Source organism: Macaca nemestrina, chromosome 16 (assembly GCF_043159975.1).
Source record: "Macaca nemestrina isolate mMacNem1 chromosome 16, mMacNem.hap1, whole genome shotgun sequence".
In the NCBI taxonomy this organism is placed as follows: Eukaryota; Metazoa; Chordata; class Mammalia; order Primates; family Cercopithecidae; genus Macaca; species Macaca nemestrina.
Genome location: NC_092140.1, coordinates 37895482 through 37921098, shown reverse-complemented (window position 1 = coordinate 37921098; position 25617 = coordinate 37895482). Strand labels below are relative to the sequence as shown.

The 25617-nt window shown below is 38.8% G+C and overlaps 1 protein-coding gene across 18 annotated transcripts in view; it reads left to right on the top strand.

Annotated features, from left to right (window-relative positions):
• LOC105481741 (LIM domain 7) overlaps positions 1 to 25617 on the top strand; it is a 233405-nt gene that overhangs the window by 109529 nt on the left and 98259 nt on the right. For 14 of the 18 annotated variants that reach the window (XM_011741470.2, XM_011741469.2, XM_011741471.2 and 11 more), the window contains exon 5: positions 23431 to 23537. In XM_011741470.2, the coding sequence (XP_011739772.2) occupies positions 23431 to 23537 (107 nt within the window). Of the gene's footprint in view, positions 1 to 22817; positions 23165 to 23430; positions 23538 to 25617 lie in introns of those variants that run through there. The other 4 variants (XM_071081204.1, XM_011741459.2, XM_024792843.2 and 1 more) reach the window with 4 other exon arrangements.

The following is a 25617-nucleotide window of genomic DNA, read 5'->3' as shown; positions in this document are numbered from 1 at the left end:
AAATGTGCCACAGAGCATTACAGTGGACTGTGACATTTGTTGAATGTCCATGAGCAGTTGTAGGGGAACTATGAAGGCTGACCTCTAGGGATTCCTTGAGGAGGAGGATGTTAGAAGACTTCGTTGACACTTCCAGAAGAATAAATAATCTGAGCCAGACTTGTCAAACTAGCCATTTTTGTGTTCACAGCATCTAGTATAGTGACTGATACATATAGGAGATCAAAGATTTTTTAAAGAAATGAATGAACAAGATTTCCATTGTGAAAAATAATAGATTCTAGATCTAGGTCTTTGATGGGGTAGTGCTATAGGTTGAATTGTGCCTCCCACCCGAAAAATAAATATGTTGAAGTCCTAAACCCCAGTACCTTAGAATGTGACCTTATTTGGGAATAGAGTTGTTGGAGATGATATAACTAGTTATAATGAGCTCATACTGGGGTAAGGAGGACCCCTAATCTAATATGACTGGTGTCCTTCTAAAAGGATGGCCTGTGAAGACACAGACACACAGGAAGAATGCCATATAAAGATAGGATTGGAGTGATGCATCTACAAGCCAGAGAACACCTACGATTGCTGGCCAATCATAGATTTCATAGGGAGCGTGGCTTTGCTAACACCTTAATTTTGGACTTCTAGCATCCAGAACTGCAAATAAAAAATCTTTGTTATTTTAAGCCACCTGGTTTTTTGGTACTTTTTACCAAAATGAACAAAGTACCAAATACAGCTCTAGGAAATTAGTACAGATAGGTATATGTTTTAGTTAATACCTTTTTTAAAAAAACAAAACCTTTTACTTTGAAATAAATAAAGATTCACAGAAAACTGCAAAAACCAGTAAAAAAGATCCTCTGTACCCTTCACCCAGTTTTCCCCATTTCCAGCAGAATTTCTTTGGTGTCTCTTAGTTGAGGTTCTCAAAGAGGAATCTGAATGGATTCCTTTTCTTTGAAGGCTACAAATATCCCAGGTCACTGGCCAGCCTGTGGATGAATTCCATAAGAAGATAGTCGTCTTGGCCAAATGAACTGTGGTCAGGAGTGTTGGGTTTTTTTGGTTCATTCAGTTCAGGTTGAGGTGGGTACTGTGAAGGAGGTTTGTGTAAGATAGATACACCAAGGCAGTTCAAATATAGTAAAAATTTCTGTGTAAGGGTTTTAGCTGAGTCATTATGGTGTTCCACACCCCATCTTCCATTACTCCTTTCTTACACCCTTTGCTGTAGGTATGCTTTTCATCCAAGTAACCTCAGCTACCATGTGTATTTAGCTTTGGGGTCAGGGCAATGGATTTACCTTTTGCATGTGGACCTGTGGGAAAACCACAGAAGATATCCCTTGAGCAATGGCAGTACAGAGAGAGATGTTTAGATGGTTTAGAAATATATTGAATGCTTTGCTTGAAACATTCATGTAATTATTTTTTCTTTGGGAGGACAGTAGCCACGTTTTCCTAGATTTTTTCTTATAGAGATAGGGCTTTTCTCAATTGGCTGAGTTTAATTTTATAAAGAAATACATGTTCTCTATCTCTTCTTTCTGTTCTTCACAAAGCCATGTTTTAAAATCTGACCCAAGAGTTTGAGCCTTCCAAAAAATTTGCTGGTGTTAAATGTGGGTATGTTCAAATCACTGAAACTCAAAACCAAAATTTCATTTGGGATTTTTTTTTAAAAATCCAATCTCAAAACAAAAAACCCAATCTCAAAACAAAACCTTAAAAAACAGGTGAGATATCCTGATGGTAAAAAGAGCTATTGAACCAGAATAATGTTTACCATCTGATATGTTAGTGTGCACGAAATATAGAATGTGTAGAAACATCAGGGAAGTCATTAACCCCAAGACCTATAGTCAGCTGGACCCCTCATGATTTATTTGCATTTAGCTAAAGCAAGGTTTCTCAACCTTGGCACTGTTGATACTTTGGCCAAATAATTCTTTGTCGTGGAGGTCTGTCGTCTGCATACTGGAATGTTGAGCAGCGTCCCTGGCCTCTGCTCACTAGATGCCATTCCCCCATTTGTGACAGTTAAAAATATCTCTTGACATTGCCAGTGACTCCCATGGGATAAAATAATCCCTGATTGAGAACCACTGAGCTAAAGAATTAAGAAATTAAGCACTGCCCTTTACACAGGCTCTTTGGCTGGCTGACTTTAGATTTGATTACCTACTCATGCTTTCCATTTTAATTTCCCTTTGAAAAGCAAAGATATACCAGAAAATTTTGTTTGAATCATTCCTTTGAATGTCTGTCAATCAGTGTGCTCAGTGGGAAAATCCTTAGTATATTCACATTTGCATAAAAAATATGTGCTGAATTGAGCATCGTTCAGATTACTTTCAGGAGTAGAAGGTGTAAGGCAGAGGTTGGGAAGATTGTCTCCTCATTCAGGAGTGCTGTAGAAAGCAGGAAATGGGCAATGATGCCAGCTAGCTTAAGATGTTGGATGTGTCTGTTTCCCTTGACTTCATAATGGCAAGGGAAATAAGAAATAAAAGGCAAGTCTATGCATCCCTTCTTACTGCTATTTTCTGGAAGGTTTTTAATGGCTAATATTCTTGTACATAGTTCGTGTGAAATTACTTCTGACTCTTTCATCTTTACTCTACTACACACTTCCCCTCACTCTCCCACAGCAAAATAATTTGACCTGCTCTATGTGGAGGTCACTGCTGACACATCAGGTTGTTCCTTTCCAGCAGCAATAGAAAATTCACCTGAGGAATCTGCTGTACAATTTAAATATTTCTACCCAAGTTTTGTCAAGGCAGGAGGATTGCTTGAGCCCAGGAGCTCGAGGGTACAATGAGCTATGATTGAGTCACTGCACTCCAACCTGGCTGACAGAGTGAGACCTCATCTCTTTCAATAAATAAAGTAAATTAAAAAAGCAAAACACTGATAGAAGCAATAACATGGGAAGAGACAGGAAGGTGGTATTCTAGAGCTAGTTTAAAAAAACGACTTAAAGGTAAGATCATTAGTGCCTATTTTCTCTTCTGGAATTTTATTGCTGAGTTTGTAGATTTGTTTGAGGAGAGTATCTACCTAGAAAATTTTTTAGATTTGTTTGAGGAGAGTATCTACCTAGAAAATTTAAGAAAGGCTTCCACTGGGGGAATTCTGTGTGACTCCCTCATCCTTGCCTGCTTACTTGCCTAGTCACTAACAGCAGCATTGGTACAGAGCTGATTCTGGCTGTCATGACCTCCATCATCAGATGGATGTAAACAGCCTCTGCAGCTTAAGGAGGGTGTGGAGGGGCAACATTGAAGTCCCCTCCTATAGCATGGGTCTGGCACAACTTCTGCCTCAAGTCTACTTTTGTTTTTTGGTATATTAGATAAATATTGAAGTCTGTATATTTCTGTAAATTATCATGCTCTTTAACTTTTATTTATTTTTCACCTATCAGTATATTGGAGCAATTTTATACCTATTGCATCAGACCTTGGTGTTTCATTGAGTTAAAAGATACTTGATTTTAAACTTTTTCTTTCATTTCCTAATAGAGACAGTAAATGTTAAAGGATATCAATAAACTTGATTAAAACTGCTAAATTGTGGTCTCTTTATCAAAACTATATTGAATAAATAGTTTTATTTCAAAGGGAGGGTAAGCCACTGTCACAAGTTCTGACATAATGCCTCAAACACTAACATTTAAATGTTCTTATTTTACCACTTTGTCAATCTCATCAATTTCCTTAAAAACAAAACACCAATAACAAAAACATGGAGTATTTTTTTCTTGTAAATAAAGACATGGGAGACTACTACAGTATTACCATCATCAATGTATTATTCTACCTGTGTAAGAATTTGTAGCATGAAACTTAGCCATTTACTAAGAATAAGGTCAGTTTACACATTGGAAATGATGTTTTCAAAAGGAAACTTCTGGCCAGTGTCCTTGATGAACATCGATGCAAAAATCCTCAACAAAACACTGGCAAACTGAATCCAGCAGCACATAAAATAGCTTATCTACCATGATCAAGTAGGCTTTATTGCTGGGATGCAAGGTTCGTTCAACATATGCAAATCAATAAATGTAATTCATCGCATAAACAGAACCAAAGGCAAAAACCCACATGATTATCTCAATAGATGCGGAAAAGTCTTTTGATAAAATTCCACCTCCCTTCATGTTAAAACTCTCCATAAACTAGGTAGAGAAGGAATATACCTCAAAATAATAAGAGCCATCTGTGCCAAACCCAGAGATGACATACTGAATGGGCAAAAGCTGAAAGCATTGCCCTTGAAGATTGGTACAAGACCAGGATACCCTCTCTTACTACTCCTACTCAACATAGTATTGGAAGTCTTGGCCAGAGCAATCAGTCAAGAGAAATAAGTGACATCCAAATAGAAAGAGAGGAAGTCAAACTATCCTTGTTTGCAGATGACTTGATTTTATAACTAGAAGACTGCATAGTCTCGGCCCCAAAGCTCCTTAAGCTGTTCAACAACTTCAGCTAAGTTTCAAGATACAAAATCAATGTACAAAAATCTGGCATTCCTATACATTAACTACAGTCATGCCTGGAGCCAAGTTAGGAATGCTGTCCCATTCACAATTGCCACCAAAAGAATAAAATAGGTAGGAATACAGCTAACCAGGGAAGTGAAAGATCTGTACAGTGAGAACTACAAAACTGCTTAGAGAAATCAGAGAAAAATCAGAGATGACACAAATAAGCAGAAAAATATTTCATGTTCATGAATTAGAATCAAAATCATTAATATAGCCACACTGCCCAAAGCAAATTATAGATTCAATGCTATTCCTGTCAAACTACCAATGACATTCTTCACAGAACTGGAAAAATATTTTTAATGTGAAACCAAAAAAGCCTGAATAGCTAGGGTAATTCTAAGCAAAAAGAACAAAGCTGGAGGCCTCATACTACCTGACTTCAAACTATACTACGGGGCAACAGTAGCCAAAACAGCATGTTACTGGTACAAAAACAGACACATAGACCAATGGAACAGAATAGAGGGCTCAGAAATAAGGCTGCACACCTACGACCATCTGATCTTTGACAAAGCTGACAAAAACAAACAATGAGGAAAGGACTTCCTATTCAATAAATAGTGCTGGTATAACTGGCTAGCCATACACAGAAGATTGAAAGTGAAACATTTCCTTGTACCATATATAAAAATTAACTCGAGATGGATTAAAGACTTAAATGTAAAACCACAAACTATAAAAACCGTGAAAGACAACCTAGGCAATAACATTCTGGACATAGGCATAAGCAAAAACTTCATGACAAAGAGGCCAAAAGCAATCGCAACAAAAGCAAAAATTGACAAATGGGATGTAATCAACCTAAAGAACTTCTGCACAGCAAAAGGAACTGTTAACAGAGTAAACAGACAAGCTACAGAATGGGAGAAAATTTTTGCAAACTGTATCTGACAAAGGTCTAATATTCAGCATCCATAGGAACTTAAATGTACGAGAAAAAACAACCTCACTAAAAAGTGTGCAAAGGACACGAGCAGATACTTTTCAAAAGAAGACATATCTGCAACCAATAGGCATATGAAAAAAAGCTCAACATCACTAATCATTAGAGAAATGCAAATCAAAACCACAATGAGAGATCATTGCACAACAGTCAGAATGGCTATTACTAAAAAGTCAAAAAATAACAGGTGCTGGTGAGGTTGTGGAGAAAAATGAACTGTTGGTGGGAGTGTAAATTAGTTCAACCACTGTGGGAAGCTGTGTGGTGTTTACTCAAAGAGCTAAAAATAGAACTACCATTTGACCCAGAAATCCTGTTACTGGGTATATACCTAAATCATTCTATCATAAAGACACATGCACATTTATGTTCATTGCTGCACTATTCACAGTAGCAAAGACTTGGGATCAACCTAAATGACCATCAATGGTAGACTGGAAAAAGAAAATGTGGTACATATGTAGCATAGAATACTATGCAGTCATAAAAAAGAATAAGATCGTGTCCTTTGCAGGGACATAAGTGGAGCTGGAGGCCATTATCCTTAGCAAACTAATGCAAGAAAAGAAAACCAAATACCATATATTCTCACATATAAGTGGGAGCTAAATGATGAGAACACATGGACACAGAGGAGAACAACAGGCACCAAGGCCTGCATGAGAGTGCAGGATGGGAGGAGGGAGAGGATCAGGAAAAATAACAAATGGGTGCTAGGTTTAGTACTGGCTGATGAAATAATCTGTACAACAAACCCCCATGACGTGAATTTACCTGTATAACATACCTGCACATTTACCCCTGAACTTACAAGTTAAAAAAAGAACAAAAACCCCACAAAAACACACTTAAAAAATGACATTTTTCAAGGTTGTATATTAATTTTAGTCATTTTTTGTAATGTCTATTTTACTGGAACTTCTATGGATCACCACCTGTAGTTTGACAGTTTGAGGTTATCCAATATGAATAAACTGAAGATTGTGCATTGCTGTCTTCAAGATAACAAATACTTGATGGTGAATATCTGAATGTCTTAACACCGTCATGTAAATGGAATGTAAATAAGTTCATTATGGTAGAGTTATTTATAATGTATTCTTTGGAAATTTTCTTGAGTCTCCTTGTCTGCCTGCATCTCTTCCATTCCCAATTAAAGGTCAGTGTCACCCAGAAAGAAAACTTAACAATTTAGGGTCAACATTGTAGTTGTTTCCAATACTCTCTTGATGTGCACTGCATATGAAGAAACTGCTATTTTATTTCTAGCCATAATCTCTTAGTCATAACGTTGGCACAAGTTTAAGAACACTTCCTGGAGTTCCAAAACCTGCCTGCTTTTAAATCTAAGATGAACATTTACTTGCCAAGTTTCAGCCTTGAGGGCAACTTTTTTTTAAATGTTAATGAATTAGAATTGCTAAAGCAACACTGTAATTAACTTGTAAAGGTAAAAATAATTGTTTCAGTATTCAAGTAGGATTATATCATACATGACAGTTTCGTTCAGTTCAGATAAACTTGGAATGTCTCCCCTAGGTACCTTTTGTTATGTAGAAATTGGAAAGGGAAGAGCAAATAAAGTTGACAGGAAATAGAATCCAAGGTGTAAAACTGGTATGAAGGTACTGGTCACCCACTTTATTTTAGGCCCATGACTGCTTCTCATCCTAAAAAGACTTATTGAACCCCTACTATGTGTCAGACACTGTTTCAGGAACTTGGGACACAGCTATAAACAAGGCAGAGTCACAGCTGTGAAAGAGACAGAATATTTCTCCCTCATGGGGCTGACATGCTGTGGAGTAGGGGGTTGCAGGGAGCACAGCCTTGTCGACCAGAAGCACTATGCTCTAAAGCAACAGATCCATGTGCTGGTTCCCGTGGAGAGTGCAGGAGAAGTGCCAGAGGTGATGAAATGGCATATCAGCTCCAGGTGCCAAAAATTACAGTGAAAAAATATATAATACCTTATCAGTAACCAATAGTTACATTGAAAAAAAATGTGAATAAAGAATGATTGAGTGTTTGTATGAGAAACATTTTAGACAAGGGCTCATGGACATCTTTCTGAGTCAACATTTGATCAGGAGCCTGGATTGGGCCCTGGTGGGGTGGGTGGGAGGTTTCCAGACAGAGGAACAAAGAGGGAATCAGCAAGGAGAGTCCTGAGGGTCTGAACAGAATGAGAAGTAGTCAAGTGGGGCTGTTAAAGCATCATGGGCTTTGTTGGGTAGGCTACATTTTACTTAAAGTATTGGGGGCTTTTGAGAAAAATCTGTTGTTAGGTCGTTGGTTGCCTGTGATGAAGGATGCACATATTTGTGTTGAAGTACTAAAAACGTTGAATTGTACACAAATGGGTGAATTATATGGTATGTGAGTTTTATCTGAAAACTGTTAAGAATAATACAAAATTAGCGGTTGCTATGTGAAAAATAAACTGAAAGAAATCAAGAAGATGAAGGAAAGCCAGTTGAACAATTTCATTGGTTATAATGGGTAATCGTATGTGTCAACTTGACTGGACCATAGGGTGCCCAGATATATTTGTTCAGTCATTATTCTGGGTGTGTTTGTGGGGCTGTTATTGTATGAGGTTAGTAATCTGAGTAAAGCAGATTGCTGTCCCTACTGTGAATGGGCCTCATCTAGTCATGGAAGGCCGGACTAGAAAAAAAGGCGAACCCTCCTGCTAGCAATAGAGAACTCTTCTGTCTGACTGCTGGAGTTTGAACTGAAACATTAGCTCTTAAGTGTAGAGCCTGCTGCTTTTCAGACAGGAACTCATATCATTCCATTAGCTCTCCTGGTTCTTAGAGGAGGCTTGCAGCCTTAGAGAGTAAACTATACCATCAGCTCATCAGCTGTCTGCAGATTTTGGGACTTCTCTGCTTCCGTGATTCTTTATAATAAAATCTCTTTCAATATACATCCTGTTGATCCTCTTTCTCCAGAGAACCAGACAAAGACAGTAGTCCAGGCAGGAGGGAATGGTAGCAACAAGGGTCTCTCGATGTGTTACTGAGAAGAGGTCAAATTTTCCATATGTTTTGATGGAAGAGTGTATAGGAGTTGCTAATGAATTGAGAGGGAATTGAGGGGCTTTTGCACCAGTAGTTTATTGAGTTAATAAATATAAGACAGAAGGTTGGTGGGGGAAGGGGAAAATCAAGAGAGAATCTGTAGAGGATGAAGCAAGTTGCAGAAGATCACTAATTGGTAAATATATATATAAAAAGAGTGATGTAGATTTTAAATGTTGTTCCCTGGCAGCATCATGGAAAAGATGGTAAAAGGGATAGTTTGTGATTTTTAAGAAATCGGGTAATCACTAGAAGCCAGCCTTGTACACCAGAAACAAAATGCTCTAAAGCAACAGATCAATGGACCTGTCCCCATGGAGAGTGTGGGAGACCCTCTAGAGGTGGTGGAATGGCCCATGGGTGGGTTTTGTTCATCTTGTACAGTTTTTGTTTTTAAAATTTGAGCCAACATGTATTTATACTGAGATTTTTGATGCAATCCTTGCATCTGGCTTGTATTGATGGATCTGCCAACAATGGCCTGCATTCCCCTAAAGTGACCATTATATGGGATGTCCTATAGACAGGAGTTTCTGGCTTCCTTGGTCTCTTGTCATCTCCCTGACATTATGTTCATTTTATTTATTTATATTTTATTCATTTTTATTACCAGTTTTCTCCCTTTAAGCATCTTTTTTAGATTCCTGCAAGGTACCTGTCGTCATGGCCTCAGTATTGTCAAGATGAGAAAAAGTGGACCAGATAATACTTTCTGTAGGTGAAATCTTAAATAGTTGAATAAACATGCTCAATTTCGAGAAGCCAAAATATTTAAATCCATGTAAACTTCAAGTGAGGTTTCTGGTAGTTGGCCTTAGGACTTTGTGCTTGCCCTGTTTACATTAAAAAAAAAAAAGATGGGGTGAAAACCTTGCAAACATACTTAGTCCAGTTTGCACATGTTGAAGCAAAAAAGTGTAGCTAGTGTCTTAGATATGAAAATCTAGACTAAAAAATGATCTGGATGGGCCTAAGTCTCCAAAAGAATATTTATGAAGGATAAATTTCAGTGATATTTTAGTTGGAAAAAAAATCAGTCATGTGAGTTGGTTTTATATTGTCGCCAAACTTAATCATGCATTTTAAGCCTTTATCCATGGCACCTCACTGACACCATCACAGGGTTTACAATTCAGATTCTTCTCTATATCCAACTTACTTTTCTTCTAAATTTGACTAGCCCATGGTTCATTAAAGCTCACCTTCCTGTGGTCATCTTCCTGTGAACAGTGATGTTGGTGTCACCAGGCTATTGCTGCCACACATGATCTCAGCTGATGGCCTAATACAGATGCTACAATGAAAAGCACCCATAGCCTGTAACAAGAGAAGTTAGGGGAATTCTGTCCACTTACTGTATGCTAGAAACTGCCAATCACATTTTATCTTTTTTTCCTCACTAAACTCTCACAATTACAGTGTTACTCACACGAGATGAGCATTATCAGTGAGCCTTCGAGTAATGTTTAGCCACACCTGGCATCCAGTATTTGAGTTACAGGTGCTTCATTCCAGGGAGGAGGACATAACCCACAGGTACATGTCTTGAAGGTGGCATGGCAGTTGTGGTAGGTGGAATAATGGCCCCCAAGGATGTTCATGTTGTAATCCATGGAAATAGTGAATATGTTACAAGGCAAGGAAGAATTAGGTTGCAGATGGGATTGTGGCTGCTAATCAGTTGATCCTGAGATGAGGAGTGTAGCCTGCATGATCCAGGTGGGCTCTGTGTAATTCCAAGCATACCTGTAAGAGGAAGAGGGAACGAGGAGAGAGAGGACCGGACAGATGGCTGAGTGAGGGAGCCTCATGTATAGGGACCAACTAGGAGAGCTGGGTGGGCACCTTGAGTTGCATCTCTGAGTATTTACCTATATATTGTAGTCACAAAATGTAGGTGTTACTTGGCAGATTACATGAGGCTGCTGACTTTGAAGATGGAGGAACAGGGGTTACGAGCCAAGGAATGCAGGTGGCTTCTGGAAGCTGGAAAATGCGAGGAACTGGATTCTCTCCTAAAAGGTGTAGCAGAAGGAACATAGTCCCAAGGGCACCTTGATTTTAAGTCAGTCAGACTGATTTTGGACTTCTGACCTCCAGAACTGTAAGATAATAAAATTGCGTTGTTTTAAACAACTGAATGGTGGCAATTTGTTGTGGCAATAATAGGAGACTAATACAGTGGTTAAGAGCACAGATTCAGTAATCTAACTGCTGGATTTGAATCCCAGCTCCACAACATAATGTGTGACCTTGGGCAAGTCACATAACCCCTTACACCTCAGTTTCCTCATGTGTGAAGTGGGAATGATAATAAGACTTCACAGCGTTTTTTGGTAAGAATTTGAATAAGATAATTAGCATAAAGTGGTTCAGTATGTTACCTGGCATATCATAAGAACTCAGTAAATATTAGCTTAGGAAAATTGGCTATTAAGGGGAGGGTCGGTTGGGAATAACTGGAAAATGTCACATGAGGGACAATGGATGTTGAGGAAACAAGGGGGATCTAAAGAGAAGATGTGAGGTTGGAGTATGAGGCAAGAGAATTGTCTAAGTAGGCAAGGGGCTGTCACGGGAGGAAGATGAGATTTAGTTTGCATTACTAGGTGGGCAGATTTAGGATCAGTGTTTTACAGTTACAGTGAGGGAGTCTTTAGACTTTCTTTTTTCTTTCTTTCTTTTTTTTTTTTTGAGGCAGGGTCTGGTTCTGTCATCCAGGCTGGAGAGCAGTGGCATGATCTTGGCTCATTGCAACCTCCTCCTCCTCCTGGGCTCCAAGTGATCCTCCCATCTCAGCCTCCGGAGTAGCTGGGACTACAGGCACTGGCCCGCTGCTAATTTTTTAAGGTTTTTGTAGAGATGAGGTCTCACTATATTGCCCAGGCTGGTCTGGAACTCCTGGGCTCAAGCAATACTCCTGCCTAAGCCTCCCAAAAGTGCTGGATTAAAAGTGAATCAGCCTCATAAAGCAGTGAGTCCCTGGGGCTGGAAATTCTTAAACAAAAGGTGATGATCTAGACTCATTATCTATATAAGTGATGCTAAAGATCATTGGGAAAGGTTGCACTAAAGGCCCAATTTCTAGCCGGCTTTACAGTTTTACCGTATAGTGTTCCTTGTTAAATACATGTTAGTGCTTCATAAAATATGCATTTTAGCGTCACAGTGACATTTTTTCTTAATTACTTATTTGTTTTGCTTTGGAACATGGATAACTTGAGAATGGAACTTAAGCATCTATTTCAGCACTTTGGGAGAAAAGAGTCGGTGAGTTTTAGAATTATCTCATTTTTGATGTAAAGTTTAATTTGATGAATCATGTGCAAGACTGTCACTTAATTCATACTGCAGTTTGCCACAGCCTGTTATTGCTTTATGTAGTTAATTGTAACCCAAGTGGCTGAAGCATTTCAACTAGCCTTTACCAGAATGCTCAGCCCTCCCTGACCTGATGCTGCCCTAACTTGCCAGCTCAGCTCTGCCTCGTTGGTTTGGCTGTTGCTCCAGCTCTGCCAAATGGTGCTGGCATTGTTATCCTACATAATCCCTTGGGCCCACAGTGTCTCTTGGCAATTCCTTTAAGCTCTCCTAGTTGGTTCCTATTTTTACTTTCACATGTTACTAAACTTTACGGCTCTCCTTGTCCTTAGTTCCTTCGTTATCAGCAAATGGCTGAGCCCTCACCCCCACCTTTTTTTTTTGGAGAGAAATTTGTTCCCCAAGGAAAAATTTTAAAAAATGGCTGAGACTGACTGCTTATTTTCTTCACAAATAACTATTGAAATTGGATCTCTGAGTGTTTGCCTATATATTATAGTCATGAAATGTAGGTGTTACTTGGCAAAATACATTTATTATTAGCTATGCCATTATTAGCTATACCATAAAAAGCGATGATTATCCAAAATAATAGATTAAAAAAAAACCAGTGCTAGCACATCAAAGCACACACAACTGCTTTCTTAATAGAAACGGTATAATTAAAATGCAAAATTGGATATATTTTAGTCACCCTGCTGCTTAGAAGTTGCTTTAAAACAACTGGTCACAATATAGCATAAGAATAAGATTCAAGTACTTTTGGTGATCTAATAGTAAACTCCATAATCTCTGGGTGACTTGTGTGAATACTAACTGGAAACACTGTCTTAAGTTATATTTGATGAAACATTTTCCTCACTTTAATTGCCAAAAAACTTTTGTCCACAAAAATTCAATTCACCTGGGGGGATCCTTTTTTTTTTTTCTTTTTGGAGACAGAGTGTTGCTTTATTGCCCAGGCTGGAATACAGTGGTGCGATAATGGCTCACTGCAGCCTCAAACTCCCGAGCTCAAGCTATATACTCCCACTTCAGCCTCCCAAGTAGCTAGGACTACAGGTGCGTGCCACCACACTTGGATAATAATTTTATTTTTTTGTAGAGAGACAGGGTCTGACTGTGTTGCCCAGGCTGGTCTCTAATTTCTGGTCTCAAGGAATTGAGACCTGCCTTGGCCTCCCAAAGTGCTGGGATTAGAGGCGTGAGCCACCACTGACCAGGGATTTTCTTAAAATGCAGAGTGTGGTTCAGTAGGTCTGGGGTGTAGCTAGAGATTCTGAAGTTTTAGCAGGCTCCCAGGTGACCCTGATGCTGATGGTCTGTGGCCACGCTTTGTGTAGCAAGTGACTGGGTCAGTGGTCCTCCATTTTGACCGTGCATCAGCTGCATCTGAGGGATGGCTGTGTGACTCCCTCTCATGACTTTGACTGGGGTCCCATGTCTATAAATCATAATGCTAAGATATGGACTTAGCTGAATTTCTCTGCTTCAGTAACAGTTATCTCTTGATTGCTGGCACATACTTGCTAACATTTTTGGCATTGTCAATTTCAGGGTTAGAGGAGGCAGGGACTTTGCCAGATTATAAATAGGAAAGGAGTTGAGGTCACCAAGTATCTTGGCTTAAGGGTAAATTGATCAGCATCATTATGTACTATGTACTCAGCTCTTTTTTTTTTTTTTTTGAGATGGAGTCTCTCTCTGTCGCCCAGGCTGGAGTGCAGTGGCGCAACCTTGGCCCACTGCAAGCTCCGCCTCCCAGGTTCACACCATTCTCCTGCCTCAGCCTCCCGAGTAGCTGGAACTACAGGCGTCTGCCACCACGCCCGGCTAATTTTTTGTATTTTTAGTAGAGACGGGTTTCACCGTGTTAGCCAGGATGGTCTTGATCTCCTGACCTTATGAGCTGCCCGCCTCAGCCTCCTGAAGTGCAGGGATTACAGGCATGAGCCACTGTGCCAGGCCAGCTCTTTTTTTTAATTGAAAACTTGTTTAAAGTAGGCAAGAACCCTTTCTGGGAATACCAGACCAAAGTAATCATGACAAGAGTACTTGGTTAAGTGACAGGGAACACTTCCAGGGGGTGTCATTCTGGGAGCCTTGGTTTAAGCTTCGTAAGGCCTTTAGGTCATAGCGCTGAGAAGTAATTCACTCATTTTCAGAATTAGTTAGGATTTGGATCTTATTTAGGACTTTTGTAATAAATCCTTTTATTAACCTTGTCTCTATTTTTACACTGTTTATAAAAGTGTCTTTTCACTTTTACTTATGATGATAACTCTTAACCCTGTGCACTCAGGAAGTTTTTGCAGAAGTGGGTCTAACTGGCTTGATCTTATGAGTAGACATTTCTGTATTGTCACATTAAGGTTCCCTGATGCAGAGTATTCCCTGTATGTGTTGGAGGTTGTCATGCTTGAAATTTTATCAAATATATATTTTTTGATCAAGTAAAAATGAAAGTGACTTTGGGAAGGGTAAGAGCCTAGGGGGGTGTAGTACATTTTCATGAGGATTTACATTTTACATAATGAAATGATTCAATGTATGAGAGAAATCTGGTGCATAATGGCATTTATGTAAATTAGACTATCTCTCTGTGTGTATGTGTGTATGTGTATATATATATATGCAACAGCACTTGTTAAAGAACATTTTATTTTATTTTATTTTATTTTATTTTATTTTATTTTATTTTTTGACAGAGTCTCCCTCTGTCACCCAGGCTGGAGTGCAATGGCGTGATCTTGGCTCACTGCAACCTCTGCCTCCCAAGTTCAAGCGATTCTCCTGCCTCAGCCTCCTGAGTAGCTGGGATTACAGGCACCTGCCATTATGCCCGGCTAATTTTTGTAGTTTTAGTAGAGACAGGGTTTCACCATGTTAGTCAGGCTGGTCTCGAACTCCTGACTTCAGGTGATCTGCCCGCCTCAGACTTCCAAAGTGCTGGGATTACAGACACGAGCCACTGCGCCTGGCCAAAGAACATTTAAAAAAATTTATATTCATGGGGGCACAAGTGCAATTTTGCTACCTTGATATATTGTATTGTGGTGAAGTAAGGGCCTTCAGGGCATTCATCCCTGGAACATTGCACATTGTATCCACCAAGCAACCTCCCATCATCTACCCCCTTCCCATCCCCACAATGCTCTGAGTCCCCGTCTTCCATCATTCACACTCTACTTCCATGTGTATACATTATTTGGCTCCCACTTATGAGAACACGTAGTATTTGTCTTTCTGCATCTGAGTTGTTTCGCTTAAGATAATGGCCTCCAGTTCCATTCGTGTTGGTGTGAAAGACATGATTTCATTTTTTAATGGCTGAATAGTATTCCATTGTGGATGTATACCACATTTTATTTATCCAGTCCTCCACTGATGGACACTTAGGTTGATTCCGTATCTTTGCTATTGTGAATAGTGCTGCAGAAAACATACAAGTGCAGGCATCTCTTTGATATACTGATTTCTTTTTCTCTGGGTAGATGTGAAGTAGTGGGATTGCTGGATCATATGGTAGTTCTATTTTTTAGTTCTTTGACAGATCTCCACACTGTTTTCCATAGAGACTGCACTAATTTACATTCCCACCGGCAGTGTATAAGCATTCCCGTTTCTCTGCATTTTCTCCAACATCTGTCATTTTCTGTCTTTTTAATAATAGTCATTCTGATTGGTGTAAAATGATATAGTGTTTTTAATTTGCATTTCTCTGATTGTAATGTTGAACACTTTTTCATGTTTTTGTTGGCCATTTGTCTTCTATTGAAAAAGGTTTATTTATATCCTTGGCTCACTTTTTAATGGGTTTAGTTGGATTTTTGTTGTCTCTTATAAATTCTGGATTTCAGTCTGCTCTTGGATGTATATAATTTGCAAATATTTTCTCCCATTCCACAGGTGACCTTTTCACTTTGTTGATTATTTCTTTTGCTGTGTAGAAGCCTTTTAGTTTAAGTACCATTTGTCTATTCTTGTTTTTATTGCCTGTGCTTTTGAGGTCTCAATCATAAATTCTTTGCCTAGACTAGTGGTATGATTTGGCTGTGTCCTCACCCAAATCTCATCTTGAATTGTAGTTCCCATAATCCCCAGGTGTCATGGGAAGGCCCTGGTGGGAGGTAATTGAATCATAGGGGTGGTTTCTGCCATGTTATTCTTGTGCTAGTGAGTGAGTTCTCACAAGATATGATGGTTTTATAAGGGGCTCTTCCCTGTTCGCTCAGCACTTCTCCTTCCTCCTGCCATGTGAAGAAGGAGGTGTTTGCTTCCCTTTCCACCATGATTGTAAGTTTCCTGAGGCCTCTCCAGTTCTGTGGAACTGTGAGTCAATTAAACCTCTTTTCTTATAAATCACCCAGTCATGGGTAGTTCTTTATAGCAGCATGAGAATGAACTAATACAACTAGACATTTACATTTTTAAACACATTAGAGAAGTCATCTTTAAAAAATAATTTGAGACAGGTACACTAAAATCCCAGACTTCAGCACTATATAGTTCACCTGTGTAACCAAAAACCACTGACATTAAAAAATTAAAAAATAATTTGAGGTGAAATTCACATAACATAAAGTATTAAAACCATGAAAAACCATTTTAAAGTACACAATTTAGTAGCATCTATTACATTCACAATGTTGTGAATGTAATTTCTAGTATTTCAAGTATTTCTAGTATTTCAAAGTAAAACCTCTTAACATTAAGTGGTTTCTCCCGATTTCCTCCTCCTTTCAGCTTCTGGTGACCACCAACCTGCATTTTGTCTCTGAATTTATCCATTCTGGATATTTTATGCAAATGGAATATGTGACTTTTGTTTACTGACTTCTTTCACTTACCATAATGTTTTGTAGCACATATCAGCACTTCATTCCTTTTTATGGCTGAATACTATTCCATTGTATGGATAGACCACAACATGTTTATCCATTTACCTCTTAGCAGACATCAGAACTGTTTGTACCTTTTGATATGTACATGTACATGCATGTACATGTAATATACTTATTTGGGAATCTTTTAAATTATTTAGGATATATATAGGATATATACTTGAGGGAAGGCATCTTTTTAATAGAGGGAAATGGGAGTGGGTGGGAACGTGGGATGACAAGGAAAATAATTGAGTGGGAATGTGGGATGAGGAGGAAAATAATAAAAATAACAAAATAAAATGAGAGAGCCCTTATATTGACTGATAAGAGCTTGCTTAAATAGGAATGCTGAATTCAACCTTGGATCCTGACATTTCTTCCCAAGCACTTACATTACTGATAAAAGAGCAAGAACATGTGCTATAATGACATGAAAATATGTTACTGGATAAATGCTTTTGGAAGGAAAATGGGTTGAAAGGCTCTGAAAGGTGAGGTGTTAACAAAGACCTGTCTTACCCTTGGCACCAGTGTGAGAATATTCATATTGGCCTTATGCTATTCTCATAACACTCTTTTCAGGATTTATAATGGAAATAGAGAAGAATTAAGATTCCAGTGAAGTGTATAATTGTGTTTGTTTCAAACTCAAAATATTGGGTGGAGATGGAATGTAACCCTACATTTGAGGTCAAGAGAATAAGAACGAGTGCTGCTTCTCTCCCCACCTTTTCCCTCAAGGGATGAGGCATTCTAACACTGGAGGGTCAGGGGAGTGGTAGCTTTGGGAGGACTGATAAGAGGCTTGAGTAGGAAACAGACTCACAGAGTGAAAGACCAAGGAGGTCTTTCAGATTCTGGGTGGTCCCTCACCCTGTTGCCAGCAGCTGATCTTCACCGTCGCTTATTATTTACTCATGAGTCTTCTGGAGTTTTTGCTCACGAAATATCCACTTTATTTGATTTTCAAATTGTTTGGGTAGTTTTTCTTATGGCATCATCTGCCTCTCTATTCCTGAGAGGATTCTCTCTTGTTGTTTTCTTTCCCTTCTTTTCATAATGCTATTCTCTTCCCTTGTTTTCCATAATGCTATTCTCTTCTGCTTTTCTTCTGATTTATCTGGATGCCAGATATTTTTCTCTCTTGACTCCTCTTTCTTTAACTGTCCTTTAAATGCTGGTGGTTGATTGTGAATCCTTCTTTCTCTTTGCTTTCAGGGCAAGGAGGGCGCATTGACATCCCTAATTTCAACTACTACCAATGTGTGCTAGACTCCCAAACCATATTTTAAAATCAAATATTTCTCATGGGCTGCAAACCTAACTTACTACTAGCTGGGCATCTGAAACTCAACATTTCTAAATGTTTATTTTTCTATTCTAAATTTTTGACTGGTCTGTATTCTTTATTATTAAAAGTCTTGTGGTAGTCAGCTTCCAAAATGGTCCCAATGATTCTCACTTTGTGATATTCTCTTCCTTGTACCTAGGAATTATACCCAATTAACTAAGTGATCTACTGGGGAGATTCCATTCTTCTAGTGAGGTGACCTACAGAGTATTGAAGTGATGCCTCAATTCTTCTTGTGGATTATAGTAAAATGTGAGAAGAGAAAGTGAAGGATAGGGTGACAAACATGAGAGAAATAGGAATTGCTGCTTTTGAAAATTGTCAGTCTCTTTAGTAAGTAAATGATGCTAGAATTGAGAAGTGGTTTTCAGGCATAGATTAAATTCAGAGCATTTGCAGGAAAATAAGGCCTAAAAAGGAGTTGAGGATGTGGTTGTAAAATTCTTTACGTTCTTAGATTCAAGATGGTACCTTGCAGATCTGTCCAGTCAAGCAATAGGGCTTCTAAGAACCTTAAGGATATTGTCCTCCAGTCATCTCAGCAGGAGACCAAGGTAGAGAAGGGCTACTATTGAAGAGATTCATGGGTGCCACTTTTGTCTAATGGAGTGAACCCCAGTAAGATTCACAGAAGATCTGTAGCATCTTTGAGAGAATTGTATTTGCAGAAACACTGCCAGCTGAGACTGAAAGGAATAGAGAATTATTAAATGAAGAGACCCTTAATTCTCTCAATTGCTATGGGTCGGGTAAAGAAGTAGATTGAAAAACCCACATAGCCACAAAGAGAGGCTACTTTTCGGTGAAAAGCGAAGATGACTTTTAGGGTGGCACCAAGAATCCAGAGGGTGTAGCCAAAAACCATGAAGTATAACCTGGCCTTGAGACTTCATGAAGGAACTGCCAACCTGTATCTTGAAGGATTTCAGAATTTCTGTGGACCAGTGACTCCTGTGTGCCTTTCATTTCTCTACTGTCTGACCTGGAGTGTCTATAGTGATTATCTTACACTTGTCACTCTACTGCATGTTGGGAGTGTGGGAGCAGGTAACTTGTCTTAGTTCACTGGCATTCAAGTTGAGAGAAACTTTACTCAAGGGCCATACTTAAGGAACTACACCTGAAGAGCCTCAGACACTTCTGTATCTGACTTAGATGATGAAATTTTGGACTTTGAGTTCGCCTTGTAAAGGGATGAAAATTTTTGGGCCTTAGTGTATTTTGCAGATTGTTGGGATGTAAATCACTGAGGTGGGTCCAGAGAGTGAAGTGTAGTAGACAGTCCCCCAGAAAGCCCCGCATGAATCTCACCTCCTGGTGTTTATGTTCTTGTGTACCTACATGGAATAGGCCTGACCTGTGTAACCAACAGGATGTTGAGGAAATGATGGAATGTGACTTCAAAAGCTACATCATAAGACAGTGCAACTTCCATCTTGCTCTCTTGGATCACAGGCTCTATCAAGCAGCCCTTTGGAGATGTCCATTTGATAAAGAACTGAGGCTTCCTATTAACAACCAGCCCTGATTTGTCAGTCACATGAGTGAGCTGCCTTGGAAACAGCTCCTCCAAGCTCCAGGAAAGCCTTGGGATGACTGTAGTCATGGCTGACATCTCAATTACAACCTAATGAGAGGTCTCCCAATTTGGAACTATTCAGCTAAGACCACTCCTGAATTACCTTCAGAAACCATGTGAAATCATAAACACCTATTCCCTTAAGCTGCTAAATTTGGGGATAATGTATTATGCACCAATAGATAACTAGTAGGGTACTACAGTGAACAAATACAAACCTTGATTATCTTGGTAGATCTTTGTGGCTTCCCCATCCTATCTTAGTGGTAAGTACTGCTGTTCCTCATCATAAAACTCTCTAAGTTACCCTAGCCCACTCCACCCCACACCTATTATGACTGCTTTATAATTGATTCAAGGATAAGGGGTGTAAGGGAGATTGGAGACAATATGAAAATCTTAAAGCCATATATCTGTTCTTGCCTGCCTCTCAGAGGGCCAGTTTTAGAACCATTAATTTGTAGTGTTTGTCTTTATCCACAGTCATAGAAAAATAGAAAGCCTTGGGATGACTGTAATCATGGCTTTATTCACAGTCATAGAAAAATTTAAAGCTAAAAGGAGCCATTAGATACATCTAGGGTTCATTGTTTTCGCGTGTGTGTGTGTGTGTGTGTGTGTGTTGGTTTGTCTTTGAGAAGCCACTTTTGGTCCTGAAAGTACAGGGTTTACAGATGTTTAGAGCAGGATTTTGACATGAAGTATTTTATGGAAGTTGGGTAATGAAATATTTGTGTGATGGGTTGGGCCAGGGAGGTTGGGCTTCCCTTCTCTTGCAGAGAAAAATGATTGCCCTTGATAATGGGTTACAGATTCACAAACTGCTCAGTTCAGGGTGAGGAAAATGGGGCCAGAAATGTTAACTCTCTTTCCAAAGCCACACAGTTGTTTAGGGACAAAGCTAACTTGGAGTTCTGGCTACTGGTCCAATTAGATAAGATTTGTTTTAATTTGTCCTTTATTTTCCCTTTTATTTTTGCTAATTTCAAGTGAAAATGATTTCATTAAATGAGAAGTAAATACTTCCCTTTTAATGTGTTGAGCTGGGTGTGGCTTCTTGAAGTTTTAACTGACAAGAAAATTTTATTTTATGATTTTATATATACTCTTAGGGACCTCTTTGCCTGGATCCTTTGAAATTGCAAGGAATAAATTACCAGTGCGCTCAAGTCCAGTAGGAATGACTGAGACTACATTACCGATCTTAGTACAACCTGGTCCTGCTGCATAGGCCATGTGTGACTTTGTTTACAAAGCTATTCTGTGTTAAACTTGAGCATCATTGAACGATTTAAAATACATTCTGCTTTTTTGGTTAAAATGAAGGCTTTATTTAAGACTAGAATTTAACCATATTAATTTGTATCTTCTCTTGAACTTTGTCTTCAGTTAAGTAGAGTCACTTTAGATATCAAGTGCTTTCTCTCTACTTTGGTGGTTTTTGAGGAGAGTTTGGCTTTATTTATCTATCCTTATCAACCTGTACCTATTTGTCAACCAGATGAATGCTACTATGTTTGTATAAAATATGTGAAGAATTGTTTTGGGTCTCATTTGACTAAGTTTACTTTTAGTTTAACCTTATTTTAATATTGTATGTAATACTTTAAACGTTCAGAACCAAATTGGTTGAATTGGTGTGAAGACTTCTAATGGTTTGTTTTTCCTTTATTGATATGAGACTTACGTCCTGTGTGTATTAGTTCATTTTCACACTGCTATAAAGAACTGCCTGAGACTGGGTAATTTACAAAGCAAAGAGATTTAATTGACTCACAGATCTGCATGGCTGACTGGAAAGGCCTCAGGAAGCTTATAGTCGTGGCGAAAGGGGAGACAGACACGTCTTACATGGTGGCAGGTGAGAGAGAGAGAGAGTGAAGGGAGAAGAGCCCCTTATAAAACCACCAGATCTCCTGAGAACTCACTATCTCGAGGACAGCATGGGGGAAACTGCCCCCATGATCCAATCACCTCCCTCCCTTGGCCTGCGGGGATTACAGGTCCCTTCATTGACATGTGAGGATTACAATTTGAGATGAGATTTGGGTGGGGACACAGAGCCAAACCATATCATTATGGAACTGGGGGTATTGGTACATCCAACCATCTTTTCTTGCCTGCTTCTCAGAGGGTCAATTTTAAAACTATTTGTATCACTTGATAATTACAGGTAGTATACTTTTTGGAAACTGTGGACCTAACAAAATTATCACTTTTTGCTCCTCTTGGAATTTTGCCAATAAATTATGTCTCCTTTTTCCTTAATAAGTCAAACAAAAAACAAAATAAACACCTTTCGTTGAGCTATTCAACTTTTGACTTGCAAGTTTCTTTACTCTTTGACTTCATCTTATTTAAAATGATTCATGGATTTCATCTTTCAGCTAGATAGTTCTCACTGCCTTCTATAGTAGATTGGAATGGCCTCCTGCCTGTACAAATGGTGGCTTTTTAGAATGTCTCTTTCCCTAGTAATGAGTGTTGCTTTTCTCTTGCCACACCTTTCCTTGTGCTTTCCCGAAATCCCCTTACTCTCCAAGAACCCAAGCTGTAGAATTTAGCCACTTTATCTTAGGAAAACAGCAATTGCCTTTCTCCAAGTGGCAGACTATCTTCTGGTCTGTGAAAGTCACCTCTTAGGGAGGGAGGCGAGGTTTCAAGGAGGCTCACACCACAGAGGTAGCATTGCCAGCTGCCTCAGTGGACAGATGTGTGTTGGCATGTTGGGAGGCCACCCCTTTACCTGAGAACCATAACAAAGTGAATATGGAGAGCCCGCCTGGGATCGTCACAAGCTCAACCCCATAAAGTGTTTTCTTTTCTTTTCTTTTCTTTTTTTTAAGAGTAGTAGAGATGAAGCCTAAATTAATTCTGGTAACCAAATGTATGTTTCTGAAAGGTAGCTGGCTTTAAAATAGCATATATTGTAATCCGTGTTTGTGCAGCAGTTTACATTAACGAAAAGCACTGGTTTGTGAATGGAGGATTTGGGTTTTGAAATTAGATACGAGGGCAACCTTGGAGGGAGGGGATAGGCTTTAATTTTTTTTTGGAGGCAGCCCTTGAGGCAGGTGCAGGGAGTGAGTAATGTGCCACACAAACTATGCAATTTAGCCAATGAACGCTAGGTTTCTCCTCAGTCCTATAGTATGGTTTCCCTGCCTGTCAAGAGCCAGCTCAACAACCAAACCCAGATTCCAGGTGTGGTATTCCACAGTCGTTCTGTAATTTGTATTCATAGAAACAGAATGTTCCTCCTCTTATTTCTTCCCTGCCAACAGTTTCTGGGTGGGTGAATGTCAGTAGCTGGAGTTATTTTTAAAGAGGAGAGGTGAGGCTTGCCGTGCAAAGCTGGGAAGAGGGCGTTTGTTTGCAGAGCAGAGCTGACATCAAAGTGTAGATTACTGCTCAGTGGCTAGGCACTTGTCCTGTAACAGGTAATGTTTAACGTGCCAGTCTCAAAGATCACAGAAACAGTGTATGCCCGGGCATAAGATAGCACAACCGTGTATGCTCTGGAGGACTGAAAGGCTGTACAAGCCCTATGTATTTTTTTTCAAATATACATATGCATGGGTCTTGCTACCGCCTCTTTTGCCGACTATAATTGGACTTTGAAGCTTCGAAGTTATAGCATAAAAATTTGTAACCTTTGTCTGAGAGAGAGCTCAGCTAAGCAATCACTTTCCACTTCTTTTCACAGGATAATATAAACGTTTTCTTGAAAGCTTGTGAACAGATTGGATTGAAAGAAGCCCAGCTTTTCCATCCTGGAGATCTACAGGATTTATCAAATCGAGTCACTGTCAAGTAAGTTTCAACAGTTTGTTATATATATATATTTAAACTTAGGGCTTATAGCTTAAGTGAAAAGAATTGCTGAGAGTTCATGATTACAGAAAAATTCTTCCTCTCTCTGTTTTCCTCTGTTCTTATTCTAAAAGAGACTGTTTTAAAAATGGCTTAGGGACTGTGAATGTGAAGCTGTTTCTAACTCATAGCATGGTCTTACTATAAATCTCTATACCGACCAAAATGGTTGTGTTAATATTTTAATACGTGTCCAACATGGTAGTGTTTGGTTGCTAATGTTGAGGATACTTATTATACTTATAAAGTGAATTTAGGGATTATATTATAACTTGCAGAGTAATAACAATCTTTAAATTTTTAAAATATATTTTGAATTAAGACATAATTATTAGCATAAAAATTAGATAGGACAGTGATAAAAAAGAATCTCTTAATATTGTGAAGGCAGCAGTGCCTGGGACCAACATGTAATGCCAAGGACCCTGCCAGCTGTGGCTGACTTTTAAAAATGAGCTGTTTTCCACGATTTCAATAGTGTGGATGAGAAAGTGAAAGTGGGGGTGAGAACATGTGTGCCAGTATCTTGTTAGATTTTAGGTAGAAAATGTTGTTTGTGTGGGAGTATACAGTTTCAGGAAATCTGGTTTTAAGCTCTTATGATATTTATTTATATTTCCTGTAAATCTAATTTGCTTTCAGGCAATCAATAATAAACTGTGTTACCAGATAAAGCTGACAGGAAAGTTATTTAATTTATAGTAACTATCTCTTTGTCATCCTGCCTCTTAAACCTAATTAACATTTTTTTTTGTAAGGGAGAAAATAAACACCTTATTCTAGCTATAGAAATAATGAAAATGGAAAAATCAGTTTCTACCAGTTCAAAGATTTAGCTTATGTGGTTAATATCCCTGTGTAAAACCTTTAATAGTTATTTTTAAAATTGGATGACCAATTATTTTTTCTGAAGAAAAATAACAACTATGTAAATATCTTTGAATAGTACACATTGTCTTCTAGCAGTACATAGAACAGCCCCAAACCCAGGTAGACTTAGTTTTCTAAAGTCTAACAATATATGTTTTTAAATGAACACTGTTTTGAAGCTGCTTCTAGTTCTGTTGAATAAGCTTTTCTAAACTCCATGGTAACGAAATGTACATGGGAGGGATAAATCTGCCTGCATTTCTGACTAATCGAAAGATAGTTTAGAGATTCTAAATTTCATCACCAAAGTGAAATGTTTGCTTCTACAGTATGTAGGAGTCATGTTTACTTTCCATAAAAATTAAATATTTGGATGTATTTATTTTTCCTTATCAGCATATTTCTTCATAAGGCCTATCTGATGGGCAAAGAAACTTTAGACTTTGAAAGTCTTTTCCTTAAGTTGTTGATGCTTGTTAAGCGTTAACGCGCTTCCCCCTAAAATCATGTACTCTGTTTTGAAAGTCTGTAGCCTATATTTGAGTAGGCTAAGGACTAGGCGAAACATGTTTGTTGGCTCCCAAGTCCAAGAGTGCTTGCCTGGAGCCTGTTTCATGAGATGTTGGGCCTAAAATGTTTCAGACAAATTAGTATCTGGGTTCAGCCTTCAGTGAAATTACTGACAAACTGAAACTGCGAGGTCACGTAGTTATAGCCGTAGTGAGAAGTATGCAGAACAACTTGTTTCAGTGGAAACCACAAGTTCGTCAAAGCAAGGTGTGCCTAAGTAGTACCTGTGAGAATGCCTGAGTGGGAACCTTGGCTTCGCTTGAGAACATTTCTCCAGATAATTCTATCTCATTGGACCAAAAAGCAAAGGGGTCAACCCTGGGTCTGCTGCAATGGAAGCACTGGAGCCTCCCAGATGAGACACAGGAAAGTGGCAAAGCAACTTCTTTAAAAATGTTGTCCAAGCTCTTATGCCCTGAGATAGCTCTTTTACTAAAAGAACCAGATTTAAAGAAAAGCGAATAATTGCTTACTAAATAGTAATGCGTTTTAGCTTTTTAAAAATATATAATGTGGAGACTCCTTTGGGTCAAAATTCTTGTCCTATCGTTATTGTGGATCAAAGGACTTGGTGTTGGTT